The sequence below is a fragment of the Radiomyces spectabilis genome (assembly GCF_025331425.1).
Source record: "Radiomyces spectabilis strain NRRL 2753 chromosome Unknown BYT42scaffold_4, whole genome shotgun sequence".
Classification (NCBI taxonomy): domain Eukaryota; kingdom Fungi; phylum Mucoromycota; class Mucoromycetes; order Mucorales; family Radiomycetaceae; genus Radiomyces; species Radiomyces spectabilis.
Genome location: NW_026251929.1, coordinates 1286514 through 1311474, shown reverse-complemented (window position 1 = coordinate 1311474; position 24961 = coordinate 1286514). Strand labels below are relative to the sequence as shown.

At 42.8% G+C, this 24961-nt stretch overlaps 11 protein-coding genes across 11 annotated transcripts; 4 read left to right on the top strand and 7 right to left on the bottom strand.

Moving 5' to 3' along the window:
- Nucleotides 1-601: 601 nt before the first annotated feature.
- Nucleotides 602-1612, bottom strand: BYT42DRAFT_612337 (uncharacterized protein; the record flags this gene model as incomplete). The annotated part of the gene is made up of 2 exons (XM_051571618.1): nucleotides 602-1417; nucleotides 1526-1612. The coding sequence occupies 2 exons, from the start codon at nucleotides 1610-1612 to the stop codon at nucleotides 602-604; spliced, it is 903 nt and encodes a 300-aa protein (XP_051425339.1).
- Nucleotides 1613-3485: 1873 nt separating this feature from the next.
- On the bottom strand, nucleotides 3486-4420 carry BYT42DRAFT_269112 (uncharacterized protein). The gene is made up of 3 exons (XM_051562793.1): nucleotides 4334-4420; nucleotides 3807-4266; nucleotides 3486-3702 (listed from the first exon to the last, which is right to left on the bottom strand). Exons 2-3 carry the CDS (start codon nucleotides 3937-3939, stop codon nucleotides 3539-3541), a joined length of 297 nt encoding a protein of 98 aa, XP_051425338.1. The 5' UTR covers nucleotides 3940-4266; nucleotides 4334-4420; the 3' UTR covers nucleotides 3486-3538.
- BYT42DRAFT_493660 (acetoacetate-CoA ligase) lies at nucleotides 4171-6817 on the bottom strand (the record flags this gene model as incomplete). The annotated part of the gene is made up of 10 exons (XM_051564239.1): nucleotides 4171-4266; nucleotides 4334-4372; nucleotides 4436-4905; nucleotides 4986-5287; nucleotides 5359-5715; nucleotides 5785-5972; nucleotides 6036-6063; nucleotides 6128-6308; nucleotides 6378-6602; nucleotides 6673-6817. 10 exons carry the CDS (start codon nucleotides 6815-6817, stop codon nucleotides 4171-4173), a joined length of 2031 nt encoding a protein of 676 aa, XP_051425337.1.
- A 1252-nt stretch (nucleotides 6818-8069) lies between these two features.
- On the top strand, nucleotides 8070-9415 carry BYT42DRAFT_563183 (Alpha/Beta hydrolase protein). The gene is made up of 6 exons (XM_051567561.1): nucleotides 8070-8227; nucleotides 8306-8340; nucleotides 8392-8461; nucleotides 8524-8545; nucleotides 8624-8804; nucleotides 8900-9415. The coding sequence occupies exons 1-6, from the start codon at nucleotides 8101-8103 to the stop codon at nucleotides 9389-9391; spliced, it is 927 nt and encodes a 308-aa protein (XP_051425336.1). The 5' UTR covers nucleotides 8070-8100; the 3' UTR covers nucleotides 9392-9415.
- A 161-nt stretch (nucleotides 9416-9576) lies between these two features.
- On the bottom strand, nucleotides 9577-10779 carry BYT42DRAFT_493202 (uncharacterized protein; the record flags this gene model as incomplete). Its single annotated transcript, XM_051564199.1, has 1 exon — nucleotides 9577-10779. One exon carries the CDS (start codon nucleotides 10777-10779, stop codon nucleotides 9577-9579), a length of 1203 nt encoding a protein of 400 aa, XP_051425335.1.
- Nucleotides 10780-11240: 461 nt separating this feature from the next.
- On the bottom strand, nucleotides 11241-12192 carry BYT42DRAFT_563181 (ribonuclease-III-like-domain-containing protein). Its single transcript, XM_051567560.1, has 4 exons — nucleotides 12101-12192; nucleotides 11660-12033; nucleotides 11507-11584; nucleotides 11241-11435 (listed from the first exon to the last, which is right to left on the bottom strand). Exons 1-4 carry the CDS (start codon nucleotides 12141-12143, stop codon nucleotides 11388-11390), a joined length of 543 nt encoding a protein of 180 aa, XP_051425334.1. The 5' UTR covers nucleotides 12144-12192; the 3' UTR covers nucleotides 11241-11387.
- A 592-nt stretch (nucleotides 12193-12784) lies between these two features.
- On the bottom strand, nucleotides 12785-13366 carry BYT42DRAFT_612332 (uncharacterized protein; the record flags this gene model as incomplete). The annotated part of the gene is made up of 2 exons (XM_051571617.1): nucleotides 12785-12854; nucleotides 12942-13366. 2 exons carry the CDS (start codon nucleotides 13364-13366, stop codon nucleotides 12785-12787), a joined length of 495 nt encoding a protein of 164 aa, XP_051425333.1.
- A 1242-nt stretch (nucleotides 13367-14608) lies between these two features.
- BYT42DRAFT_268995 (uncharacterized protein) lies at nucleotides 14609-15748 on the top strand. Its single transcript, XM_051562792.1, has 2 exons — nucleotides 14609-14709; nucleotides 14767-15748. Exon 2 carries the CDS (start codon nucleotides 14903-14905, stop codon nucleotides 15593-15595), a length of 693 nt encoding a protein of 230 aa, XP_051425332.1. The 5' UTR covers nucleotides 14609-14709; nucleotides 14767-14902; the 3' UTR covers nucleotides 15596-15748.
- Nucleotides 15749-16355: 607 nt separating this feature from the next.
- Nucleotides 16356-20110, top strand: BYT42DRAFT_493852 (alanyl-tRNA synthetase; the record flags this gene model as incomplete). Its single annotated transcript, XM_051564254.1, has 14 exons — nucleotides 16356-16834; nucleotides 16934-17240; nucleotides 17307-17390; nucleotides 17452-17546; nucleotides 17620-17696; nucleotides 17757-18056; nucleotides 18279-18604; nucleotides 18680-18806; nucleotides 18894-19024; nucleotides 19114-19297; nucleotides 19355-19449; nucleotides 19526-19670; nucleotides 19739-19911; nucleotides 19973-20110. The coding sequence occupies 14 exons, from the start codon at nucleotides 16356-16358 to the stop codon at nucleotides 20108-20110; spliced, it is 2661 nt and encodes an 886-aa protein (XP_051425331.1).
- A 73-nt stretch (nucleotides 20111-20183) lies between these two features.
- BYT42DRAFT_268882 (phosphoserine aminotransferase) lies at nucleotides 20184-22005 on the top strand. Its single transcript, XM_051562791.1, has 3 exons — nucleotides 20184-20412; nucleotides 20484-21508; nucleotides 21732-22005. The coding sequence occupies exons 1-3, from the start codon at nucleotides 20366-20368 to the stop codon at nucleotides 21827-21829; spliced, it is 1170 nt and encodes a 389-aa protein (XP_051425330.1). The 5' UTR covers nucleotides 20184-20365; the 3' UTR covers nucleotides 21830-22005.
- Nucleotides 22006-22180: 175 nt separating this feature from the next.
- Nucleotides 22181-23572, bottom strand: BYT42DRAFT_612328 (uncharacterized protein; the record flags this gene model as incomplete). The annotated part of the gene is made up of 2 exons (XM_051571616.1): nucleotides 22181-23329; nucleotides 23450-23572. 2 exons carry the CDS (start codon nucleotides 23570-23572, stop codon nucleotides 22181-22183), a joined length of 1272 nt encoding a protein of 423 aa, XP_051425329.1.
- Nucleotides 23573-24961: the final 1389 nt, after the last annotated feature.

Sequence of the window (24961 nt, the reverse complement as noted above, 5' to 3'; positions counted from 1 at the left end):
AATGGATTTATTTCATTACGCTCACGAGTGCGACCGGGTATAGCACAAGTTCTACTAGTAATAAATCAATAATTGACTACTTTGCGCAACTTTGCACAATTTACTTTACAGGGCTGAAGCGATAGTAAGTGGTAACAGCAGCAAAAAGATACGTTGAAAGTAATCACTAAATAAATGCAGACCGCTATTGGGCGAATTCAAGAATTGTGATATCGAGCTTCAAGAAAAGATATACAGTCTAGCAAGAAATTGCTAATGTGAGTTCTCAACAATTCAGAGGTACTTTTGCAAAACAGAGTTCTGATAGATGTGGTAAGTCGGATACCTTTGAAAAGTCCATTGTTACAGCGAAAAAGTGGGGTAAAATTTACAATTGAGATTAACAAAATCCAGACCATGTTCTGGTGAAATGAGTGACCAAAGAGGAGGGCAAAAAAAAGATATAGGCAAAAAAAAAAAAAAAAAGAAGTGGATTGTACAAAAGAAAGAGTAAAGCTGAGTGAGGCGTGAATGGCATGCATGTGTATGATTGCAGAGTATGTATGTGAAAGGACATAATAGGAACAAGTAAGTGAAACAGAAAAACACAGCCAAAGTTGGGCTAATAGATCGGTTCCTGATTGCCGTTGACAAACATCATAATAGCTTGAGCAGCAGCAGTGGCGGGTGATGAAGGCGGGCTCATGGTGTCTTCACTTTCCGTATCTCCGCTTGATAATGTCATTCTGCCTTGATCGTCGATATCAATTTCCTGAGAGCTGCATGGCTCGGGCAATGGTTGCGATTGTGTAATATTGTGATCGTCACGTTCTTCTCTCATAGCAATAGCATAGGAAAGGAAATCAAGCGAATTTTTTACTTGGGGCTCCTCATCCGTTGTGAATGGAACATTGGCAGCGTCAAATGAAGAATGATCGTGATCAAAAGTGGACTTGCCACCTGCCGAGTGATGCCACAGTTTTCGTTCATATGGCACGGTCTGACGGGTGGAAAGATTCTGGGGTAGCGAGTGGTTTGGGAAATGGGTGACGGTATCGACGGCGATTGTTTTGGAACGTGAGGGTGGGTGACTTTTTCGTCGAAGAGTCGCGTTTCGGGATTTGTATCCAATGGTCGCACAGGCCATAGCCAAAGTATCCATGGAAAACTCCTCATTGGATGCTGATGCAGGACTCGACAACGAACGCGTTAATTTCGCTTTTTTGATATGTTTGGCGGTTCGCGCGCCCGTCGATGGAAAATAAGCGCGTTTATCGATAATGTCCTGCTGGGTAAATCGAGGCGTTGGTATATCATTGATGAGTTGACGTCGGCGTTGTTTCCACAATGATTCCACGTCAAATAATGTATTTTTTTCCCATCCATTTCGTACTTTGAAGCGAGCGAAATTTAAACGTGTTTTAAGACATTCAACATGCTGTTGCAAAAAAATAAAATAAAAAAATAAACATCATTATGGTAAGTCATTCAGCAAGGCAAACAGATATAGACAATTTTTTTTTTTTTTTTTTGCACCTAAATTTACCTTTGATATTTCGTCTGATGGATTCATGCTCATATATTCGTAGGATGCATGAGGAGTTTGATATAATAGTTGATTTCCCAGGGTCATAGGTTAAATGCTGCTCTATGCAGTAAGAGGGGAAAAAAAAAATTCGAAAACGGTGGAAAAGGGAAAAGGAGAAAGGTAGAGTAGGAGTAAAGAAGATAATCTATGAATTGGAAATAAACTCTCATGTAGTCCGACAGTGATCCGGCTCAGGTAACTTTTTTTTTTTTTCTTTGAACAAGGTAAATGAGACTGCAATGTGTAAGTAAAAAAAAAAAAATTGGACGCGCGTAAAAATGTAGCGCGTTTCTCTGAGTTCAAAAAGATTGCCTCTACTCGAACTACGCGAATTATCGCGTTCTCCGGTTTTTTTTTTCTCCCACGCTGACAATACAATGAACTACGCGATTACACAACGGCCACAGCAGCCTATTGCCTTAAATAGAAACCATCTAGATACCTGCAAGGTTGTTTGTCGCTGTTTTATCACCCGAAGAAATATTATATGCTGTAAAGGATAGGCTGAGCGCTAGGGAAATGGGAAAAGCGCGGTTTGAAATAGCTATCCTTTTTACGATGAAAAATAATATTGGGCCGAATTTCCGAGCAGAAGTACACTTCATTGGAGCATATTGATGTCCAAAACGGAGAAAAGAGAAAGGATCAAGCAATATCGAATAATAGTGCTTTTTGTGGATTCGTGATGAGCCATCATTGACGGTGAAGTGGGCTGATTCCGTTTCTTCCTTTTTATTTTTTTATTTTTCCTTTTTGTGTGGTGTAGCGCGCAATACGAGCTCTCACATGTCCTGAATTGTTCCAGCAATAAGTATGAGTGCTAGTATTCAATAAAGGAGGAGTTGCTTATACAATCCCAGTAAGGATCTATTCCGACATTACCATTAGTTGTGCCTGTGCATTGACAAGATGAGCGAACGTTCCAAAAGGTAATTGAAATCTTGCGTCGGATTTCCAATTGTTTTTTTTCGCAATTTTTTTTTGTTTTTTCTGGGGGGAACGCGTATTTTCCTAGGTTTTTTTTTTTTTTTTTTTTTTTAAAGTGTAGCAAGTTACGATAGTTAACATTTAACTTGAAAAAGCCTTCCCAATGGAAAAGTGAACTCTTAGGAACCGATATGTGATGGAAGAGAATGTCAACCATTACGACTTGCATCTCATGTCAAGATTCACCCACAGTCAGAGCGTAAAACGCTGAACTGTAAAAAGCGGAGCCTTATTCGTATGGCGCGTGCATAGCGCGATTGGTGTGACTCTTTTCGCTTCAGCCCAATTTTTTATCGCGCAGCTAAAAAAAAAAAAAAAAGTAAAAAAAAAGAAAAGGTTACTTTCGACGTCGTGACGAAGATGGGTCAAAGATAGATGTGAACAAAAGAACGATAAATATGATATAGTTCTTCCGAGCTTTTATTACCTCAGTGCATTCCGTGCCTTTTAACACGTTCTCTCAGCCAAACAACATGTTGTCCTCGATTTTTTGAAAAGAACCCGTTTTTACAGTTTTTTTTTTTTTTTTTTTTTTGACGACCAACCTTTTTTTTTTCTTTTCTCGAGGCGCTTCTTAAAATTTCTTCATCGTCGATCATCTGTGCTCAACCGTAATCTAAACTTGCCTCGGAAACCTTTTCAGCATAATGTTATTCACATCAGTAGCTCATAATACGAAGTTTGCATTATAAGGAAAATGTATGTTCTTCCTCTTCGACGTTTCAAAAATCTGCGAACCTTGTAATGATAGGATTGGCAATAATGTTGCTGATGATGACAACCTTTTTCACCCTAGTCCTTTTCACTCCAACACACACACATCCAAAAGGGAAGCGTTATTCCAGCTAATTGGGAAGATCGGTTATCAACTCTTGTAACGCAAACTTCCGCTTTATTGTCAGTTTCTCGGGAGAGAAAACCTTGGGAATTATGCTAGGACGGAAAGATAAAATGTGAGCAAGCTTTATATCTCTTGTTATTTTCTCACCCTTTTGCTCTTTTACCTCTTGGACTATTAGTCGCACCGTATGCCACTCGTGCAGGGTCCTCCGTTGGCACTTGCTGATATTGCAAACCACCGCTTTCAAGGTCTTCAAAGTTCTCATTATACTTGTGGATGATATAAAAAGCATGAATGATACCCGGCACTTTGAGTTCAAACACGAAATGATAAATGATGAATAATCGGCAGTTGTCCAGTGGAGATGCTTCAATGCCAAGACATTGGTGTGTCCTGCTTTTTTTCACCTACCAGCTCCGAGCACAAACAAGCAGACGTTGATCAAAAAATCAACTCCGCATCCTCGCTTTATGAGTACCGGGAACGGAGGAAAGAAGATTGCAATGACAAAAAGTGCAATGTCTCGACCAGAATATGCCATCATCACGAAACAGAAATTTGTGGAAGAAGAACACCAGTTTCCAAAAGGAAAAATTATAATTATGGGAAATTTCCCCGTTGTTGTGCGTGGTTGGACTGAAACCCAGACCGGCTGAGCGCTTGACAACAAAAAGACAAAACCAGCAGCTCAATCAACACGTTCTTCAATGTTTACTTGTCTTTATTCTATAAGTCGCAATTTTCATGGCGGACAACATGATTTTAGCTATACGGATTATTGAGCTAACACGGGAATATTATAATAAAGATCCAAACACTGAGGGTTGACAAGGGTAGCCGAAGGTGTTACTGTCTGCCCCGAAATGATTTTCTAATATAATGTTGCGTGAGAAATCCCACATTTAACAGAAAAAAAAGAGGGTGCAAATGAAACTTACCTTCACTGCCACTTCGACCTTTTTGCCGTTGATGGTATACTGTAGTTTGTGGTTAATAATTCATGCCATCAAATTGATATACAGTATGCGTGTTCAACTTACTGGGATATCAGCAATGGGAAGTACAAAAGCAGGAACATGACGAGGACTCAACTCGCTACGGATCGTGGTTTTGATGGCCTTGACCAAATCCTCCGAGAGGGTCTTTCCTTCTCGCATCTTGATAAACAACACCACACGCTCGTCGTCTTGGTCTTTGATCTTTTGACCAACACAAAGTGTGTCCTCTACACCATCGCTCACAAAGCGATCAACCACATTGTAGATTTCGGCACTGCCAAAGCGCACACCCGAAGGATTAAGCGTGCCATCAGAGCGACCCAGCATGATAACACCGCCAGTTTTGGGATTGATCCACACAAAGTCACCGTGGTACCAGACATTGTCGTATACAGAAAAGTAGGCATTCTTATACTTGTTGCGATTTTCGTCATCCCCATACATATACACAGGCATGCATGGGAACGGAGCTGTACACACAAGATCGGCAGCTTCAGCGAAAACAGGCTTGTCTACAAAAAGACATCAGAGGGGCATGGTGAGCGACACGATGCAAGTGAAACGATAAAAAATTCACATTGATGCAACATACCAGCTTCGGCCCAGGCCTCGATCTTCATGCCCAAGCAAATACATTGGATCTCGCCGCGATATACAGGCAAAGCTGCATTGTGACCGGCAAACAGAGAGCAGATATCGGTACCACCAGTAATACTGCCAAGCATAATATCCTTCTTGATATGTTCATACACAAATTCATAGCTTTCAGGCTTCAGAGGAGAGCCCGTTGAATAGACAGCTTTGAGGGAATCCAGTTTGCACTGATCCTTGGGGTGCACGTTGGCTTCTTGCAACGACTGAATATATTTAGCAGAGGTGCCGAAATGCGTAACCCTATGAACCATGTCAGTAAAATATAAAGGAAAAAAAGATAGCATGAATGCAGTTCATTTTATCCCACTTACTTCAGCTCATCCACAAGTTCCCACAACGAAATAGGAGCAGGCTTGAACGGGCTACCGTCCCAGAGAACGATAGTGCAGCCCACACTAAGTGCCGATACAAGCCAGTTCCACATCATCCAACCGGTGGTGGTGTAATAAAAGAAAACGTCGTCGGGGGTCATGTTACCATGGAGAATATGCTCCTTCTTAAGCTGCAACAAAAGACCGGCACCGGAATGCACAATGCACTTGGGAAGACCCGTAGTGCCAGAGCTGAACAAGATGAAAGCAGGATGGTTGAAAGGCAATTGTTCAAAAACAATGTCTGAAGGCAGTTGGTCGCTAGGCACAGTGTTGAGGTAATCATCCCACGTGCAGCTGTGAACATGCAATTCAAAGCAGGTAAGTAAACAAACCGTCATCATAACAGATTAGAGCCCAATTTACCTTTTAGGGACATCGGCGCTAGAGATATCAGGGACAAATGGGATAACCACCACCTTCTCCACAGAAGGCAATCCTTCCACCACCATTTTCAGCTTGCCAGTATGGTCCAATTTCTTTCCATTATAGTAAACACCATTTACGGAGAACAGAATCTTTGGCTTGATTTGCGCAAATCGATCAAGCACACCCTACAATATCCAATGTCAAATTTAATCCATGGCCAGGCAAGACCAAAACTTGTGTCGACTTACAGTAGTGCCAAAATCAGGTGAGGTGGAACTATCCAGTTCGGGTTCAGTAAACCATTCTAAATCAGAACCTTATCGAAAGACGTAGCACATACCTCCAGATAGCACCCAGACTAGTGGCTGCCAACATGGCGATAATAGCTTCAGCGCAGTTGGGAATGTAAGCGGCGACACGATCGCCCACTTGAATACCGGAAGCCTTCATGGCTTCAGCGCATTTTAAGACTTGCTCGTACAAGGTGGCATAGGAAATGGAGCGACGAGGATGACCTTCACCTGTTGGAGAGGATAATGTAAGACGTCAGATTAGCCCTTTTTTTCGTTTTTCAGCATATCGAACTTTACCAGTGGCGATGATCGCCGTTTTGTTGGCATCTCTGCACCACAACATGTTCTCGGCCATATTCAAACGGGAGCCCTTGAACCACTCAGGAATAGAGTCCATGCGTGCAGATTTGTCGAGAACTTCAGTAGACTTGTACGAGGAAATGATCTTGGTATAATCCCACACTGTTGACCAAAACTCTTCTTGTGCAGTGACAGACCAGCGCCACAAATCTTGATAATTATCTGCAAGGAAATCAACCAGTAAGTTCCCCGTGCTCAACAAAGATTTACGTTGCGTTTCGATATGACTTACCGAGTTGAAGCCCATACTTCTCGTTGACGTGATGACGGAAACGTTCCATTTCTGTATCCTCTGGACGTGCAGGCGTCCACAAACACTTGGCATCAACGACGAGGTTGGACTCGCTACCGTACAATGTATCTGATCCTGTAGTCATCGGGCAAAAATGGGGATAATGAAATCGTGAGAAAATAAGAGGTAAAGAAAGCGAATATAGCAACGTTTTGGCAGACTTACTTCAATCGACCGTGGGGAAAAAGCGGCGGAATTTCAATTAAACGATCACTGATAGCCGTCACGGTTTTTTTGTGTCACGTAGGGAAATCGTCACATGGTTCCAAAATAGCTTAAGGATTTTGGGTCAGAAAAACAGCTTTCCAGCATAACATGCAGCGGAGATGGAAAATATAACATACCCTTCACTGTATTGGCCTCTCGATCTACGGTTACACTCGCTCAATGACCGTACTGGGCCCAAACCGTATTTCGAGAATGCTGATACGAGTTTAGTAACTCGTATCTTGATTGGGTTGCTGATGTTATGGCAACGGTTGTCCATTAATAGAGATAGGTAGTTGAAAGGTCTTGCTAATGAATATCGGCGCGACCGTTTGCATCACAGTCTGTGTCGTACAATTCATGATGGCTAACGGGCAAGCACCTAGCTATTGTTTCGGCGTTATCGATGGTGTTCAATATAATGCAAGCGATACGGACACAGTCTGATTGTGTTACACTCGTCGACGATCGTGTCGACGACCGTGAACTGGTCGGTTTCCGGAGCATCCATCGCATGGCTGGGCTTGACAGTTTTGATCCGCCGTACGCATGCCGTTTGACGCTACCGTACGACCCGAAATAGAACAGACACGCGGTTTGCGCTCTGCTCTTCCGTATGTGGCCTATGAATCCTGCAAAGTGCGAGGCTGCATTTTCGGATTTCCGTTCACGTAGGGTTCCAATGGTATTGCTGCAAAGCGCGCACCTGAGGATCATTTTAAAATGGAACATCATCCTGCCGGGTCTTTATACTCCTTCTTAATTCTTTTTTTTTTTTTCCTTGCAACAGAGAACACCGGGGGAGACAAACGGCAGGAACCCAAGCCCCATTTTTACCGACCTTACCGTGCGTTCAATTACCAGTTTCAGTCTATTGAACAGCTCATAGTGCAGACATGCCGACATACATTCTCAACGCATGCACTCAGAGGCATATTGCAGATGAACCGTGAGCCAATCCGATTTAAATGCTTGATGTTTGAGTCCTGCCATCTTGTTTTGATCATTCGTGTAACATCAGTCGAATCTGAAAGTATAGAGTGCCTGAAATAGTGCAATTGATGACAGATGGCATCCACCAATTCGGTGAACAAAAAAAATCCCCATCCTTTTAATTGCAGTCGTCACGCTGCTTTTTCTTTTTTTCTTTTCCTCCCCAAAATGCATACGTTGCATACTTTAAGAAAAAAAGGCTTGGTAGAAGTGGCTGCGAAACGCGAGTCAAAACCAGTAAGACTTTATTATGAAGTGCATGGTGATGGTCCCGAAACGGTGCTTCTCGTCATGGGTGAGTCCCTTAGGCCTTAGATATCTTTTTTTCTTTTCCCTTCCAGGGCGATCTGTTTATTTACTAACATGTATCTAGGCCTCAGCACGCCATGCAGCGCGTGGGACAATCAGGTACTTTCGAGAATGATAATAGTGGATTTTCATATTGACGACGGTTTCCAGGTACGCTATCTGGGTGAATCGAAGAAGTATACCGTGGTGATCTTTGATAATCGTGGCATGGGCTTGTCAGGTACGGATGTAATATTTGGTCATTGCAGTATGACTCCATTGTTATTGACGGTGAAAGCGTAGATGCACCAATAGGATTTTATTCGTAAGTTTTTTTTTCTTCATGTGCGGTGTTACAAACAAGCGCGTTTCAGCTAAGAAATGCTATTCGCAATAATTGCAGAACATCGCAGATGGCTTTGGATGCGTTGGAACTTCTTGACTATCTAGGATGGGAAAAACGAGTTCATTTAGTGGGAATTTCGATGGGTGGTATGATCTCTCTGGAAATGGTGGATGCGGCACCGGATCGATTTGCCTCCCTGACACTCACAAGCACCGCGGCGAAACGCAATATCCCCACCGTAAGCGTCAGATGGAGAATTTTCACATGCCAACCGAACTTTGTTCTCATTCTTACCATTGATACCTATTGCATAACACAAAATAACCAAAACAGTGGAAAGCTGTGTCGACACTGTCCAAAATTGCTTTCATGTATCGCTATCCTAAAGATCAGTTAAATGCAGGCATCGAGCTTATCTACCCCAAGGAATGGCTGGACCAAAAACCGACGACGAAAACGCAATACGATACCAACCGAGAAATGGCCATTGACAATTTCATCAAATATATTCGTCAGTCACGATTGCAACCTCTCCGTGGTAATGTGGGTCAGACCGTCGCATGTCTACGGCACTACTTTTCAGATGAACGGCTCTTAGCAATCAAGAAATCCGGATTGCCGGTGTTGATTGTTACAGGGACGTGGGATAATCTCGTGAGACCCGAATATTCTTATCACATGAAAAAAGTGCTAGACGCTAGACTTGAATTGTTTCAGGGCAGCGGCCATGGTATTCCCGAAGAGCAGCCTCATCGGTATAATCAATTGCTGGATGAGCATTTTACATCAAGTGTATCATCTTCCCCACCTATCGCAAAATTATAAATACCTCATTCAGTGCTTATATACCATGCCAACCATGGTCAATGGCGTTTTGGGGTGTTGGGAAAAGATTATGTATTAGAAGAAGCGAGGATTTCGGAACGGAAGCATCTCTGTTCGGAAAGGACTATTTACAAAAGTGGGAATCGGGGGGTAGTGTCATTTGGATCTTCTATGATTTACAGTGTCTACTTGACCAAATGGGGGATCAAGCTACTAAATTCAGCAAGTATTGCTTTGCTCTCTTCAGCTTCATCCAATTCCCGTCGCAGCTCCACCCGATCGAGTACCTTTTTCACCGTCGATGTCGTCTCCGCAGTGAATACGTCATCCGATACATTGTTTTTTCGCAACCGATAGTAGAAAGCCAATGCTTTCAGATCTTGATCCTTTTCAACATATTGCGTAATGATGTGGCTAACAATGTCACGCGGCAACGACAAGGATTGCCATTGCTCCACATAGGATGGTTGACTCAGCAAAAGCATGAGTTGTTCTGCCATGGTGGGATTGTTTGCGGACGTCGCTAGCACATTGGCTGTTTCCATGAGTGTCTGAATATGCTGTGATTTCAGAGTGGGGTGGTGGTCACGAAGATAGGCTACGAAATGAGTCATGGTGTGAGTGATGGATTCCAAATGAATGTTGACAGATGTGCTGTATGCATTGGAGTGATCGCGAAGTCGGGGTAAAAGCCAGTTCATATGAAGCATGTAAAGCGTTAAATCCGGCTTGACTTGGTCCACATGTTGTAGAATATCACGCCACAAAATTTCAATGGCATGAGGTTCTTGAGCTGCCATGTAATATTGGAGAATGACAGATGCATCAAACGCGGTTCTCAACTTCAAAAGAGATAAATGTTTCATTTTTTCCACATAGAATCCAGCACGGTCCAGCTGATTGCTTTTGATGTGTGCTTGTATCAAATACGTGAGAGTTCGTGTGGTCGGTAACAAGCGCCGCTTTTCCAATCCTTGTAAAACTTTCTCCGCCGTGGGTAACGCATCGCTTGCAATGTAAGAACGAATAAGACGATTGTACATTGTCACCAATCGGAGATGATTACGATCCATTTCTTGCCATAAGTGATCCAGTGTGTGGGTATCACGGAGTTTGGCGGCAGCGTCTAACTCTTGCTTCATTTGGTCGATTCGCTCGAGAGATAAAGAGGTCGCTAGGTGTTTGTTGGAAGCGTCTCCAGAAAATATGACTTGTTCGATAATACTACTGTACGATGTCTCGTTCTTGGTTGTCTTTTCCGCCAATTTCTCACGAAATGCGGAAGTAATGCCAAGATATAACTCTTTTTCTTCAGAGGGACTTAAAAAACGTCGAAACCAGCGAGAGGTCGAAGTACTGAATGCTGCATATTGCCGAATGAACAGCATATGCGAGAATAACTGTTGGGAACAAAAGCGATTTAGAGTACGGTATGCATGGGATGACATGGCAACAAAGTTGGAAGAAAAACACAACGTCATGGTGGACTTTTTGCCTTTTTCTCAAAATTTTCAGCCTCCGTCACAGCATAATTGCGAGGCCAACCAAACCACACAAAATTTTGGTGCTTTTTTTTTATCGTGCAATTTGTTGCGATGTTAATCAGTACTACTTATCAGAGCTCCCAAAAATGAACGGTAGGAAGGCATGTCATACTAAGAAATCATGTACAGCAATCTATGCGCACTTATGTTTGATACCGTTATGCTCTATTTGAAAGGATCTGCTATTCTAGTGATCTATAAAGCTTTTGAAGAAAACGATCAATAAAAGATATTCCTCGGAAATCATTACGCAGAATTCCAGATTTCTTATGAGTCAGCATTCCTGATAAAACTTTTATTGATGCATTGAGTGATGTTGATGTAGGAATTAGTGACCTTTTTTAACGGTTAACGCAATGTCCTGCCATACCATCCTCACGGATTCCCGGTACCCAGCTTATTCGTGTCTAATGATTGTTTATTTACGTTTATTACATGGTGTGTGTTTTGATCTACTTCAATAAATGAGTTTTTACAAATTCTCTTGCTGCTTGCAGTCCCTAGAAACCAAAGAAAAATGATTTTTAGTAAGTGTTGGGAATTAATGGGATAGGTGAGAGATTGTTTTTACCTTGTCGTGATACACCGCGCCTATTAATGCGGACATGGCTTTTGACTTGACCAAAGACGGAGTACCCTGAGTGGTTCCCTGATTTACACAAAAAAAAAAAAAGAATAAGGGACCTAGTTAGGCGGATATGATTTTGACATAAATAAAACTTACATTATTGTCACATTGCACACCAGCTTCCAGGTCCAACTTGTCGAAAGCGTCTGGTAAAACCGCACCATGTCGTAAAGAGTACTGCTTGATGTAGTCCGAAATAGCAGACGACGGAGCGTTGACACCGAACTTTTGAACGGCAGTCTCTGTGGTGAACAATTCGAGGGCACGGCGACCCAAGAGCACAAGACGCTCATTGTTAGGAACAGTTCCGTTGCGGAAGTTCTTGTGCGTTAATGCTTGTGCGAGAATGCCAGGGGTTTCGAAGGTGATGTTCAATCTTTTAGCAGCTGCGTCGGCATCGAAGTTACTGGCTGCCTTTTCAATCAATGCAGGGCGAGATACGTGGAGACTTCGTCGCAAGGGAGCGTAAGCTGTCGAAGAAAAGAAAAATGAATAACACTGTCCTTGGTCATGACAACCATCCTTTCTGTAATTTACCCATAGCCGAACTCCACGATCTGAGGGAAGCTGCCTTCAACATTATATTCTACTCACAGCACAACGATCGAGTAAAAGCCCATTTGCCCATCAAAACATCCCTTGTTGTACGTTCAAGCAGGGACTGTCATTTGTGACTTGATTTTCCGCCCTCCCAAATTTTCACTTGGATACCTTGGATTCGGGGAATTCGCCATCCTATCAATGCTCAAAATCGAATCCCTTGTCTCTGCAAGGCAAAAGCATTTCCACATTGAATGAGGCTCACCAACGATGAGGTTGTACTTTAATTTTTTTCTGAAACCCCTCTAGTCGCTGAAAAAGTGAGAGAATCTGGATAACATCGATAAACAGAAACGAACGCCTATCATGAGCAGTTATATTCCATCTGCAACGGTATAGAAGGGTATGTTGACAAGAAAGATGCTTGGTTTAGTAACTTAACTGGAAACTTTATTGTTGAGAATAGGGCGTTTCAATGACGTTTTACTAAATTCATAGATATGTGGTAGGGCCCGTCGGTTTTATGATATTTCGTGCACAGACGAACGTGCATCCTGTCACGGTCTCTGGGTGGTTGATCAATGGACATTAATGATTGGTTTCTTAAACGTTTTTCTCAGTTTGTTCAGCAGTTGTTTTCGTTTTGTCGTTTTTTTCTGTTCGACATATGCCATGTCGATCTTAGTAGGTGAGACTAGCGTCGGAGCAGCGGCAGTGGGTGTACAACTTGAAGTTTGGTGGACGAGCGGGTCTAACGCACGACCTATTGTATGGCTAGTCCATTGGGAATCATTAAATACATTGATAATGAGTTCCACGCACCGGAAAAGGAGCATACCTTGATGGGGCGTCTTCAAAAAAATTTGCAAGTCGTGGTCTCTTCTTCATGGCGGAGGAGAAAAAGGAAATTGTGGCCGGCACTTTACGTATTTTGGGTTTCAGACAAGGACCTTCCTGCTGCAATACTAATGCAATGTCAGCTGTACTTTCCTCCTTTTGTTGACAGTTGTCGACAGTGGTGGAAGAGACAATGATATTTTCACTCTCCATTTCTTGCTTTGTAGCTGCAGAGTTGGAATCATCACCGTTGTCAGCGTCACCATCGTAATCATGGTTGTCTGCTATACTGCTTGCGGTCCATGTTACTCTTTCGGCGCGGTGAGGACCGTCATGACCGTGGACAGAGAGAAAATCGAACGAAGGAGTCACTTGTGACTGATCTTCATCTAACTCGATATTCGAAGTTGCAGGAGCTTTCGACATTGCATTATTACAACTGCAAGCCCTCGTGGTATCATTATCTCCTTTTAGCGCTATGCTCAATAGGTTAATTTTGTTTTCACTAGTCTTCTGGGCAAAGATGCAGTCGCAACAGTGGCTGCATGCAGTGCGCCCCATTTTTTTTTTTTTTTTTTTTTTTTTTTTTTTTTGTGAGGAATTTTTGATTTTTTGAAATCATGACATTTAGCTTACCCAGTGCGGAAGAACAATTTATGCTTTGATGACCCATCTTTGTGTCACCGTCTTTGTCATACATTGGATCCGCGGATACACAACACGACGTTGGTTCATCAGCTAGAGACCTGCAACCATCGACGGGTAACGAATAGCGAGAATAAGGCGAAATACGCAGAATCGTGGAGCAAGCACGGATCAACATCAAGGTTTAGGGATAGATGATAGTAGAATGATGGTGATAAAAAAATAGTGGTTGGGGAGAATCAATAGAAAGAGTATAAATCCGCCCAGACCACTTTATATGTTCGTCAGCAATGCATGTGACATAAAATAGGGGGAAAAAATACGAGAGCAACCGTAATAAGAAGGTCTAAATTCTTAACTGGCATACTGATGCAGTGGGTTTATGAATGAACATTTGGTGGGACTCTTGGAAAGAAGCCAGCCACCAAAGCGGACTTGAGAGACGAAACTCAGCTGTCTCCACAAGCAACAAGTTTTTGGCAATGGATCCGTGGAAAGCGGTGTTAGAAAATGTACCTGTTTTTGTTGTTCAGGGTCTCTGAGACCATGTAGAACCTCTGATTTGATAAGCGGATTCTCATTCGATCATTTTGTCTGAGACTATTATATTTCTGAAACCTCTGCCAATGTTCCTCACCTTTTTTATTTTTTTCTTTTTGTGTTTTTTTTTCTTACATATTTTTTCCTTTTTCTTTATTTCCCGTTTTCGTTCATCATTTCGTTTTTCCTTCTTCAAGTGTTTTTCATTTCCAACCGATTCCTATCTTCTTGTATATAATGAATGAATCCAAAGATTCTACGCTGTCCATTGTGAATGCTTCGGGACGGCAAGTGAGCCTGTTGAACGATCATTTTGGTCAACCGCTCAAGTCTCCAGCGGAGTGTTCGAATGACCCTTTGGACCCTATTACACCGCCTCGGTCGCTGTTTCCCGACTCACCCCAGCCATGGCCATACAATTATTATACCTCCCAAGATCACCCAAAGAACCCAGGATGGTTGCTTCATCAACAAAAAACAGCCCCCCACCCCTTACAACAACCATCACAAACACAACCTGTATCACAGCAAAAGAGAAAGTATCACTGTACTGAGCCTGGTTGTAACAAGAGCTTTACCACAAGGTATGTGTCATTTATCAAATTTCCTTTTTTTTTTTTTTACCCCTTAGTTTTTCAAAGCATTGACTCTAACAGGATATTGTTATGATGTTTGTATAGTGGTCATTTGGCTCGCCATTTCCGCATCCATACAGGAGAGAAGAACTTTCCTTGTTTGTTTCCTGGCTGCCAATCCCGGTTTTCCCGTCAGGATAATATGATGCAGCATTATCGAACCCATATGTCTCCCAAATCTAGGAAAACACAGAAAAGAGTGTGCGAGGAAGCTCAACATCCTCGACCACGGCTTCATGCTCATCATCGCATCCAATCTGATTCCTATGATGTGGAACGACCATTGACAATTGATCAGCATTTGAACAACTACCACCGCTCGTTGTCATCTCGACTTGTCAAACTCGATACTCTGTCACCACCGAAACAGCACGTATCTGCCCCCATTCGAGTTTTGCCGACTCCCAGTTCAGTGGGGTTGCCGATTGGCTTCTCACCGTTGTCGTCTCGATCGTCTTCTTCCAGTATTTCGGTAGAAGAACCTCAAAGTCCTTCCCCTGATCGACTCGCTTGTCCATCCGTCTCTTCAACTTCCACAGAAACCTTTTTTCAGCATCGTCCTTTGACATTCTCTAAAAAACCAGACACTATCTGCACGACATTGCTCGGACCCACTAATTCAGCTGAACCAGCATCCGATTTTCCTGCACCTGCTTTGCAACACGAGATGACAACAAAAACCAGTTATATGCCTGCGCAGCTGCAAGAACAATACAAAGAAGCACAACAACACGGCACAGAACGATCTCGCACCCAAGACAATGAGGGCTCAGAGATTGAACCAAGCAGCGATGGTTTATTGCAGCTGGCCCATGTTGTCAGTACATTTGGTTAATCGTTGACGGGGTCCTGTTGCTTACTTATTTATTATTATTGTCTCTGTTCTTGTACATTATTGATATTCCTTTTTTTTTCATTCTTCTTTTTCGTGTTTTTTTTTCTCCCAGCTCTTGCAATGTTTGCTTTGTAATATACTAACTTTTTTTGTTTCGATGAATGATACCACTGTGTTGTACCCTTTTGAGGCAATAAAATATCAGTTATCGAACTTTGAGCTGATAGCAATGATAAGATTTACCATTATATGAAAGACGACTGTTCTCTAAAATACAAAAGTCTATTAGAACTCTGATCGTGAAGTTATGTTATTGTGGTTACGTGACAGCAGACATCATTGCTATGATCCAACTGCGGTTGTTTTCGTTCTTGGAATTCTTCTGTTTCATGTTGGTTGCAACTCGGTTCATTTTACTGGTTTGGCAACCTTAATTCTTTGGGACAAAACGAAAAACGATCGAAAACAGCAACCATCCTCGAACCAAATGACGTAGATTGGGCTCATGTCAGCTTCGGAACGGAGAGCAGTATTCCCGCTGCATTACATGTTCCCTGTCTATCACTTCTCTTTTTCTTTCTTTCTTTCGGACCCTGAAGAATGGGAAATACCAACAAACAAACGTCGTGCCGTCGCAGGCGAATTCGAAAATTTGAATTCCCGCACATAAAAACCGAGTCCCTGTCCAAGTGAGCGGGAAAAAAAAAGGTCGGACACACAGAAGAACGACGATCTGGCATTCCCAGGATTGGCTGTCATCATGCATCAGAGCTGCCTGCTTTACGTTCGTAGTCGTTTGCGTCCACGATCGAACCTATTAAGGTTATCAGGACAACTGTCCGTAAGAAATATACAACAGTTGTCGTCGCCCGAGTTGCGATCGCGATTCTTGAAGTATTTTCAGGATAAGAATCACACGATTGTCAAGAGTGCCAGTTTGATACCGCATAATGATAAATCGCTCCTCTTTACCAATGCTGGCATGGTGCCATTCAAAGACTACTTTCGCCAGCCTGACACAGCCCCCTTTGGAGCAGCAACCAGTGCTCAAAAGTGTATGCGTGCAGGTGGCAAACACAACGATCTCGACAATGTCGGCTACACTCCTCGTCACCATACATTCTTTGAAATGCTGGGCAATTTCTCTTTTGGTCAATATGGAAAAGAAGAGGCAATTCGATATGCCTGGCGATTCTTATTGGACGAACTCAAATTACCTGTGGATCGGCTACGAGTCACGTAAGTTTTTGGTTTCTTTCTGCTCACTGCAATCGTTTTCCGGAGCCGAAAAAAAAAAGAAGCAAAGGGTTAGTCAAAAGTGACTGACGTATCGTATAGAATTTTGGCCGGTGATCAAGAGGGGTATGAACTCTGGAAAAAGCAGGGTTTGACGGATGACATGATTGTGCAATGCGGTCCCGAAGATAACTTTTGGTCCATGGGCGATGGTGAAGGCCCTTGCGGTCCGTGCACAGAGATCTTTTGGGATACAAGAGACGCTAGTCTAGGCGAAGATCGATGGCTGGAAATTTGGAATTTAGTGTTTATGCAAAATTATCGGAATGCCGAAGGTCAACTATCCGAACTGCCAAAACCATGCATTGATACGGGTATGGGTTTGGAGCGCATGGCGGCCGTACTTCAGGTAATAAAAAAGTCAAGATTTGCGTTGCATCCGTGGCTACATTGCTTACCGAACTTTTTTCATCAGGGCAAGAAGAATAACTTTCAGATTGACCAATTCCGGGATTTGATTGCCGGTGTGCGAGAGTGTATGGATCGACGTGGGCTTGCGGTAAGGCCAACAGTGTGCTGCTCCCCATATAGCGCAGTACTAATATACAAGATGCATGTAGAGCTTGAAAACAGAGGATCCTAGCGCGCATGAAAAAATTATTGCCGATCATTTCCGTGCAATGTGCTTCCTTATCTGCGATGGTGTAGTACCCAGGTGAGTACCTTAAAGGGCCGCCATGTATTCTAGATGGGATGGGTTCTTACTTGATGCGCTTCGTTTACAACAGTAACATTGGTCGTGGTTATGTCTTGCGAAGAATCATCCGCCGTGCCCTTCGATCAGCACGTCAATTGGGTATCAATGGTATGTCACTTTTCGGATTTGATGGTCGAATCTATCTGACGAACATGCATATATATGTAGAACCATTCTTGACGGATTTATATCCATCATTGCTTCAGGGATTTGTGGATGGATCTTATCCCGAGTTATCTGTGCGCGCTTCCTCTATTTGCAACATTATCACGAATGAAGAGAGTGCGTTCCTTGCTACGTTGGATCGTGGTATTGCACTGCTCGATTCCGTTTTTGAACAACCCAATTTGCAACAATCCAAAACCATCCCGGCGGAAATTGCCTTTCAATTATATGATACCTATGGGTTCCCGTTCGATTTGACTCTAATTATTGCCAAGGAGAGAGGATGGAACGTTGACCTAAAAGGTAAATATCGTCTTATGTGCCAAACTCTGAATGAAAATTTAATGACAACTCATCCTATATCATCGGAAAGCCGTCGAAGCATTGCAAGAAAAGCAAAAATCCATGGGCAGAGAATCATGGAAAGCTTTTAGTGCCGAAGATAAAACGCGTTGGACTGGTAAGTCAACAAGAAGCAATACGCTGGATAAAAGAAAAAAGCATGCTGATAAACATCACGGGTAGAATGGCGAAACCGGAACATTCTTCCTCAATTCACGGGCTATGACCATGCCTTACTGCATCAAGAATCAGAAGTTATTGCTATGGATATAGTAAAGAAGGGCAAAAAGCTGGAAGTGAATGTAGCCATTGATCCTTGTCCCTTCTATGGTCTTGGCGGCGGTCAAGTGCCTGATCAGGGCAATATTACGCTTGCCAACGGTAGTCAGTGGAATGTGACTGACGTTGTCCAACCATACGAAGGTTGCCTTGCCCTTCGTCTGACTCCTCAGACAGCAGAAGGCGAAACCATCCAAGAACGATTACAAAAAGATGAAGCCTATTTTCAGGTAAGCAAGCAGTCGGAAGGTGAAAAAACGAAGCCATTACCGATAAAACGGTGGTTCATAAATTATGCAAATTAGGTGGGTAAGATTGTCAAGACCGAAGTGGATTTAGCTCGACGACAGGGCGCCGAAGTCCATCATACAGCTACACATATTCTCAATGCGGGACTGCGGGCAGTTCTAAACACAGACATCGTACAAGCAGGTGAGTCTATGGAAATCAAGGAGATGAAATCAAGACAAGATTACATCATGTTGCTCAAAAGAGACATCTCCCGTGTTATACAATTAGGTTCTACTGTGGAGCCTTCCAAGTTACGGTTCGATTTTACGTATGGAAAGCCGATCAAAGCAGAACAGCTTTTGGAACTGGAGGATTGGGTAAACAAAGTTGCATTAACGGGTGTCTATACTTCGATCAAGGTAGGTATCTCCTATGTACAACGAAATGTCAGTTTTCCTAAAACTCGGCTTCTTTTTTCCTATTTCCGCTTTTTTTAAAATGGCATTAGCACATGAAATTATTGGAAGCCACATCTGCAGGAGCAATTGCTGCGTTTTCGGAAAAATACGGCGACGTTGTTCGCGTTATTGATGTTCCTGGTGTTGGTAAAGAATTGTGTGGTGGCACCCATGTGGACAATGTCCGCAAATTGTACCCATTCAAGATCTTGAGCGAAACCTCGGTGGCGGCAGGTTGAGAAACATAGATGGGGGATGATTTTGTGCAACATCTAAAGATCGATTTGCTAGGTACACGACGTATCGAAGCTGTGGCAGGTCTCTCAAGTATTCAATGGTATCAAAAGACCTTTGCTCCTATTCCCAATGTCTTGAAAATGCTAAGGGTAAGTCCGTTGGACAGTTCTACAAAATAGAAGCATTCGAATATTTCTAACTTGTTGCCTTGGGTGGCATCGATAGGCGAATTCTACGGATGAGATGGTGGGCAAGTTGGAAAAGATCCAGCAGCAAACCAGAGATCTCCAGAAGCGGCTCGACTTTATGACCGAGAAGCTGGCGTCTGCCGGTGAGGCCATTCAGCATCCGATTGATGCTGCTTTGCAAGGTAGGCTGTGGATGTGACAAGACAGTATTGGCGCGTGTTCCACTTGCTAATACGATAAATGTATCTAGGTGTGAATGTGCGGCTTCACTTAGTTGACCCCGAACTGGATGCCAATTTTATGCAAAAACGAGCCAACGTGCTCAAAGAAAGTCAATCCACGGCAGCCCATATTCTGCTGAATGGCAATACAATTGTTGTCTCTGTCCCTGCTAAACTGACAAGTCAAATTACTGCCAACTCGGTAAGTCTTGTTTCCAAGTCTTATCTTGTCAAGTTCCTGGCTAATTTGCACTATGCTTTAGATTTTGAAACATGTGTTGAAGCATGTTAAAGGTGGTGGCGGTGGCCAAAAGGAATATGCCCAAGGACGGTTAGCGAAACCAATTCTTTCCGTCGATGATATCGAAGCAAATCTCGTACCTGCATTAGAGAAGGCATAGCCGGTTTTCATTTTTTGTTCTTTTAATTTCTTATGTCATCAACATCTCAAAAAATAAAAAAATTCGATCGCCCATTGGATGCTTCAAAAACACAATCTCGAAAAAATGTGTCATCGGCATGGGACATGGATGTGTCACACTGCAGTCACACAGAACGGGGAATCGATGCAAATTGCACCCTTTTTCATTACCTGCACCGATCATCGATTTGTTTCCCTTTAGCTTCTCTTCTTCTTCCCCGTTTCAACTGATATTATGTCGAACAATCGTGTGTTAAATTTTGGTGCAGGCCCCGCGAAAATGTAAGTCAATGATATGTCGTGCAGTTTGAACGGGTAGTCAAAACGACACAGAGTTAAAAAGCGTTCAATAGCCCACAGAGCGTGCTGAAAAAGGCTCAAGACGAGCTGCTTGACTTTGATCATACTGGCATGTCCATTCTGGAAATCTCGCACCGTACCAAACCGTTTGCCAATGTCATGGCGCGAACCAAAGAGAGTCTGCGTCAGCTGCTGGACATTCCCGACAATTACGACATTCTGTTCATGCAGGGTGGAGCTTCAACACAGTTTGCGGCCGTCTTTTATAACTTGTTGGCCGCCAAGCAGGAAGAGCTGAGAAAATTAGGTAGAGAAAAAGAAACGATCGTCGTGGATTATTTCGTCACCGGTACATGGTCCGCTCGTGCAGCCGTGGAAGCGGAACGCTTAGCAGCCACCGTGAGTCAACCGGTGCATGTCAATCGCGTGGTGGATGTAAAGCAGCAGACTGGTCAATTCGGCAGCATCCCTTCCACGTGGAATTTAACCGATCCCGCAAAAAATAATGTGGCTTATGTGTATTACTGCGATAACGAAACCATTCACGGTGTGGAGTTCCCCCAACGACCGGAAATCGATCCTTCGGTGCCCTTGGTAGCTGACATCTCGAGCAATTTCTTGAGTCGACCGATGGATGTCAGCAAGCACGGTGTTATTTATGGCGGCGCTCAAAAGAACTTGGGACCTGCTGGTGTATCCATTATCATCATTCGTAAAGATTTATTGACGGATTTGTCGCTGGGTCCGGTGCGTCCACTCATGCTGGATTATGCGACCATGGCCAAGCACGATTCGATGTACAATACACCACCGACATTTGCTATCTATATCGTGGGGTTGACTTTGGAATGGCTGCTGGAGCAAGGAGGCTTGAGCGGCATCGAGGAGGCCAATGCGCGCAAAGCCAAAAAATTGTACGACGTGATTGAACAGAGCAAGATTTATACCTCGCCCGTGCAAGCAGGCTGTCGAAGCCGAATGAATGTTGTTTTTCGTTTAACGGAAGCATTGGAGAAAGAATTCCTTGCAGGAGCCGAAGCGCGTAATATGGTACAGCTTAAGGGACATCGTTCCGTTGGTACGTTGCTTATTATCGTTTTATTTGTGAGAGGAGTGGGAAATTCTGATGCGGAGAAGAGAAAAGGAGGGGGGGGGGAAAGGGAAAAAAAAGGTCGCCAGAGCCAATGATGAGTTTGGGGGAGGGGCAGGGAGGGAGGGAGGAAGATCCAAAATCAACGATGCTGTTTATGGTAAATATACATGTGGCTCATTTTCTTTTTCTTTTCTTGAATCTTTCTTAGGTGGTGTCCGTGCCTCCATTTACAATGCAACACCGGAAGAGGATGTCGATATCCTGATCGATTACATGAAGGAATTTGAAAAAGAACATACAAAATAGTTTGTACGGTTGTTGTAATAATAGTAATATTGTATCATTCGAGTTTTTTCTTGGTTTATTTCTTTTGGACGCGTATGTACGATGCATGAACACGGTAGAAAAAAAAAGTAGACACTAGAGTAGAGTACATAGTATGTGCAGCAGTTTTTCAGTTATCGAGACTGATTCTGGATGAGATGTGAATGCGCAGGAAAACAAAAAAAAAAGAAACAAATACAGGTGGGGTGAGGTGAGAGTGAAAAAAGCGAATGGATAGCGTGAGAAATTTTTACAGGAAAAGCTTGTGATGAAAATAGAAACAGAAAATAGACAATGAGTAAAATAGTACAGTAAAAAAGGGCCACATCCACTTTAACGATGCAATTCGGAGGGAACAGTTTCGATGTAAGCATTCAGTTGCTCAGCAACGTGCTTAAACTGACTGGAATAAATGGTGTTTGTACTGGTGTACTTGAGGACATCTTTAATCAAATTCATGAGAGCCGGATGTCGACCTGTAGGTTCGACGGCAACTGTTCGTGCACAGGGTGTGGCTCTTTTCGAAGGCTGCATGCGTTGACCGTAGGTTCTTTGAAGGATCAAGTTATGTGTTTTCCACAACTCTTGAATCTCAGGACGGAGCGATTGGATACCGTAAATATTTGTGACGAAATGGGTAGAGTAGGTAGTTTTCTGGCTTGGATTTCCAACATGGTTCACGCTGGTCACGGTTGCAATAGTCGTTGGGTCTCTTTGGGCCATGTGAGTCTGTGATTCGGTGGAATCGATAATTCGGCGAGGAGAACCGGGTTGCATTGGAGTTGTCCGCGGTAGCGGAACGGAAACAAGCAGATGGAGCAACATTGTAAAAAACGCAATATAAGCGAGTATATACATGGTAAGGATAACTTGCTGAATGATTTCGTGAACCGTGGCACATAGAATCAAAGCCTGGACGACCACCGAGTGCGGCCGGGCGGATACAGCTGCCGACGAGGGGGAAGGTGAAGGAGGTGAGCAAGGCGCAGGAACGCATGCATGGTCCGATAACGATACAGGAGAACAAGGCAATGACGATGGCAAAGTTGCGGTAATGGGGGATAAATCCGTTGTGGATATGGAAATTGGGTTGCATTCACAATCCAAGCTAGACTGTGCTGGATATTCAGACACGGTAGGTGACGAAGTAGAAAGCGACACCACAGAAGAAGCATATACGGTTGAAGAATCATGGCTGTGGAGAAGCGGTGTTAAAAGAGGTGTGGGAGGAAGAGTGACGATGCCGAGATCGTGCGGGGATTCGTCAGTGGAACAAATGGATGAATTAATGGACGAAGATAGCGTTGGAGAATCGATTTGACACGAAGACGAGAGTGAAAAGTTGTCAGGGTTAATGGAGACAGAGCGACCCTGAAGTTTGGAAGGCGCACTTTTGGTGGAACAAGCGTCGAATTGGGATGGATGTCTGCGAAGCCATTGCGTTGGCTTTCCAACAACATTGACCAGTCGATCGCGGTGCTCCTACATTCAATAATTCAACAAAAAAGAGGTATAAGTGACTTGATCGTACCAGTGTAAATGAAGACAAGCATGGATAGATTTATCGGTTGATGATTTTGCATTTCTTGAACTTTTTATTACCTTGGCAACTTCTTTGGTTGCTTTGTACCATTGTTTCAAGTGATGATTGGCACGAGATCGCGTGGCAGCAAAATTTGATGTGGGATGAACGTGTATAAACGAGTAAGACTTGTTTTTCTTCATCGCGGAGAAGCTTGATGTAAGCAGTGTGATGAGTTACTTTTTTTTTACCCTTAAAATTTAGGCAAGCGATAAAAAGGCAAAAGAATTAAATTGGTCAAGAAGGTCAAGAAAAAAGGGAAACGAAAAAGAAGATGAAATCGGTTTATATTTGGATCGGCTTTCCCGTGCCGCCCCTTCTAATCCAATTTTTTTTTCCTTTGTATTTTTTTAGTCTTTCTTTTTTCATTTTCAGTACGAAGGTCATGTTGAAAACGTTTCCAACCACAAACAGTAAAAAAAAAAGGTTGCAGCGATGGATGGACAACAACCATTTGGCCTCATTGTTACTTTTTTTTCAGTAATGAAACCTGTTGTATTAGGCGGCTCAACTGTCGTCTTGGTTAAACCGAAATTTCAATAATCATGTTAATTAACTTTAAAAATTTTTTATTTCTTCGAGTTCATCAGTTTCTCCAAACTCTAAAACTAAGGAGTAAAAAAAAAAAAAAAATAGGTAAATAAAAAAAAATGAGAGATAGGATGATAGACCCTAAACACCTGATATCTGACTGTTTGTAACACACGGATAAGGAGTTTATGATGAACGACAGAATCCAACAAGGTTAAGTCAAAGAATGGGACAAAATGCTAGAGCAAAAAATAACGATGCCGTAATTGACAACAACATGAATGACATACAGTGCATACGCCTTCTTTTTACGGATTACAACTGCAGATTCCCAGTGTTTCCCTTGACCATTTACGTTCTCGTTGAAAGATGATGTGGTTTTTTTCTTTTTCTCTTTCAGTGTCATTCACATTATCAATCTTTTTTTTCTCGCGTGTTCATCTCTTCAGCCTCCAATTGACTTTCTTTCGTCAGTTTCTGTGAATTTTTTTTTCTCTGTGCAACGGACCAAAATCATCAGCTGCACCTAAGGAAGCACGGTCCTTTGGAACATGCATAAAGACTTTGGCCAATCAACAGGGTGGAATTTGAGATGGGGGATTCTATTTTCGCAAATCACCCGTATTTTTTTTTTTTTTTCATTTCTGACAAAAAAGTTAATAGATCATGCCCACAATCTAAAAAATATGGATTTACCCAATTTACCGGTTAATGTGACCTTGAAAATAAGTAGCGTGCTTCTGTTCATTTTCATTGTATGCTTTTTGCAACGGTTGCCTGTTCCATTGGACCTTTTTGGATCGATCTCGTCTTGCATATTTGATAGCTTTGATCTGCAAGTTTTTAAAAAGCTGGAGTGATTGCATGATTTATTTACAGGTGCAAAACCGTTTTTTACCAAAACTTTGTTTTTTTCATGTAGTTTGTTTTTTTTATGTGGAAGCCATTGAAAATTCATAATGACTCGTTTTTTTCTTCAAAATAGTTTTTTAAAAATCAGT

Bases quoted from the DNA above. Each gene is read 5' to 3' on its own strand.
- BYT42DRAFT_269112 (XM_051562793.1), bottom strand. From the start codon at position 3,939: ATGATGGCATATTCTGGTCGAGACATTGCACTTTTTGTCATTGCAATC. The intron at 3,703-3,806 runs GTAGGTGAAAAA...TTGAACTCAAAG, and splicing joins CTTGTTTGTGCTCGGAGCTG to TGCCGGGTATCATTCATGCT.
- BYT42DRAFT_563183 (XM_051567561.1), top strand. From the start codon at position 8,101: ATGCATACGTTGCATACTTTAAGAAAAAAAGGCTTGGTAGAAGTGGCT. The intron at 8,341-8,391 runs GTACTTTCGAGA...GACGGTTTCCAG, and splicing joins GCAGCGCGTGGGACAATCAG to GTACGCTATCTGGGTGAATC. The intron at 8,462-8,523 runs GTACGGATGTAA...GTGAAAGCGTAG, and splicing joins TCGTGGCATGGGCTTGTCAG to ATGCACCAATAGGATTTTAT.
- BYT42DRAFT_563181 (XM_051567560.1), bottom strand. From the start codon at position 12,143: ATGTTGAAGGCAGCTTCCCTCAGATCGTGGAGTTCGGCTATGG. The intron at 12,034-12,100 runs GTAAATTACAGA...TTTCTTCGACAG, and splicing joins ATCGTGGAGTTCGGCTATGG to CTTACGCTCCCTTGCGACGA. The intron at 11,436-11,506 runs GTAAAAACAATC...TTTGGTTTCTAG, and splicing joins GCGCGGTGTATCACGACAAG to GGACTGCAAGCAGCAAGAGA.
- BYT42DRAFT_268995 (XM_051562792.1), top strand. From the start codon at position 14,903: ATGATGCAGCATTATCGAACCCATATGTCTCCCAAATCTAGGAAAACA.
- BYT42DRAFT_268882 (XM_051562791.1), top strand. From the start codon at position 20,366: ATGTCGAACAATCGTGTGTTAAATTTTGGTGCAGGCCCCGCGAAAAT. The intron at 20,413-20,483 runs GTAAGTCAATGA...AGCGTTCAATAG, and splicing joins GGTGCAGGCCCCGCGAAAAT to CCCACAGAGCGTGCTGAAAA. The intron at 21,509-21,731 runs GTACGTTGCTTA...AATCTTTCTTAG, and splicing joins TAAGGGACATCGTTCCGTTG to GTGGTGTCCGTGCCTCCATT.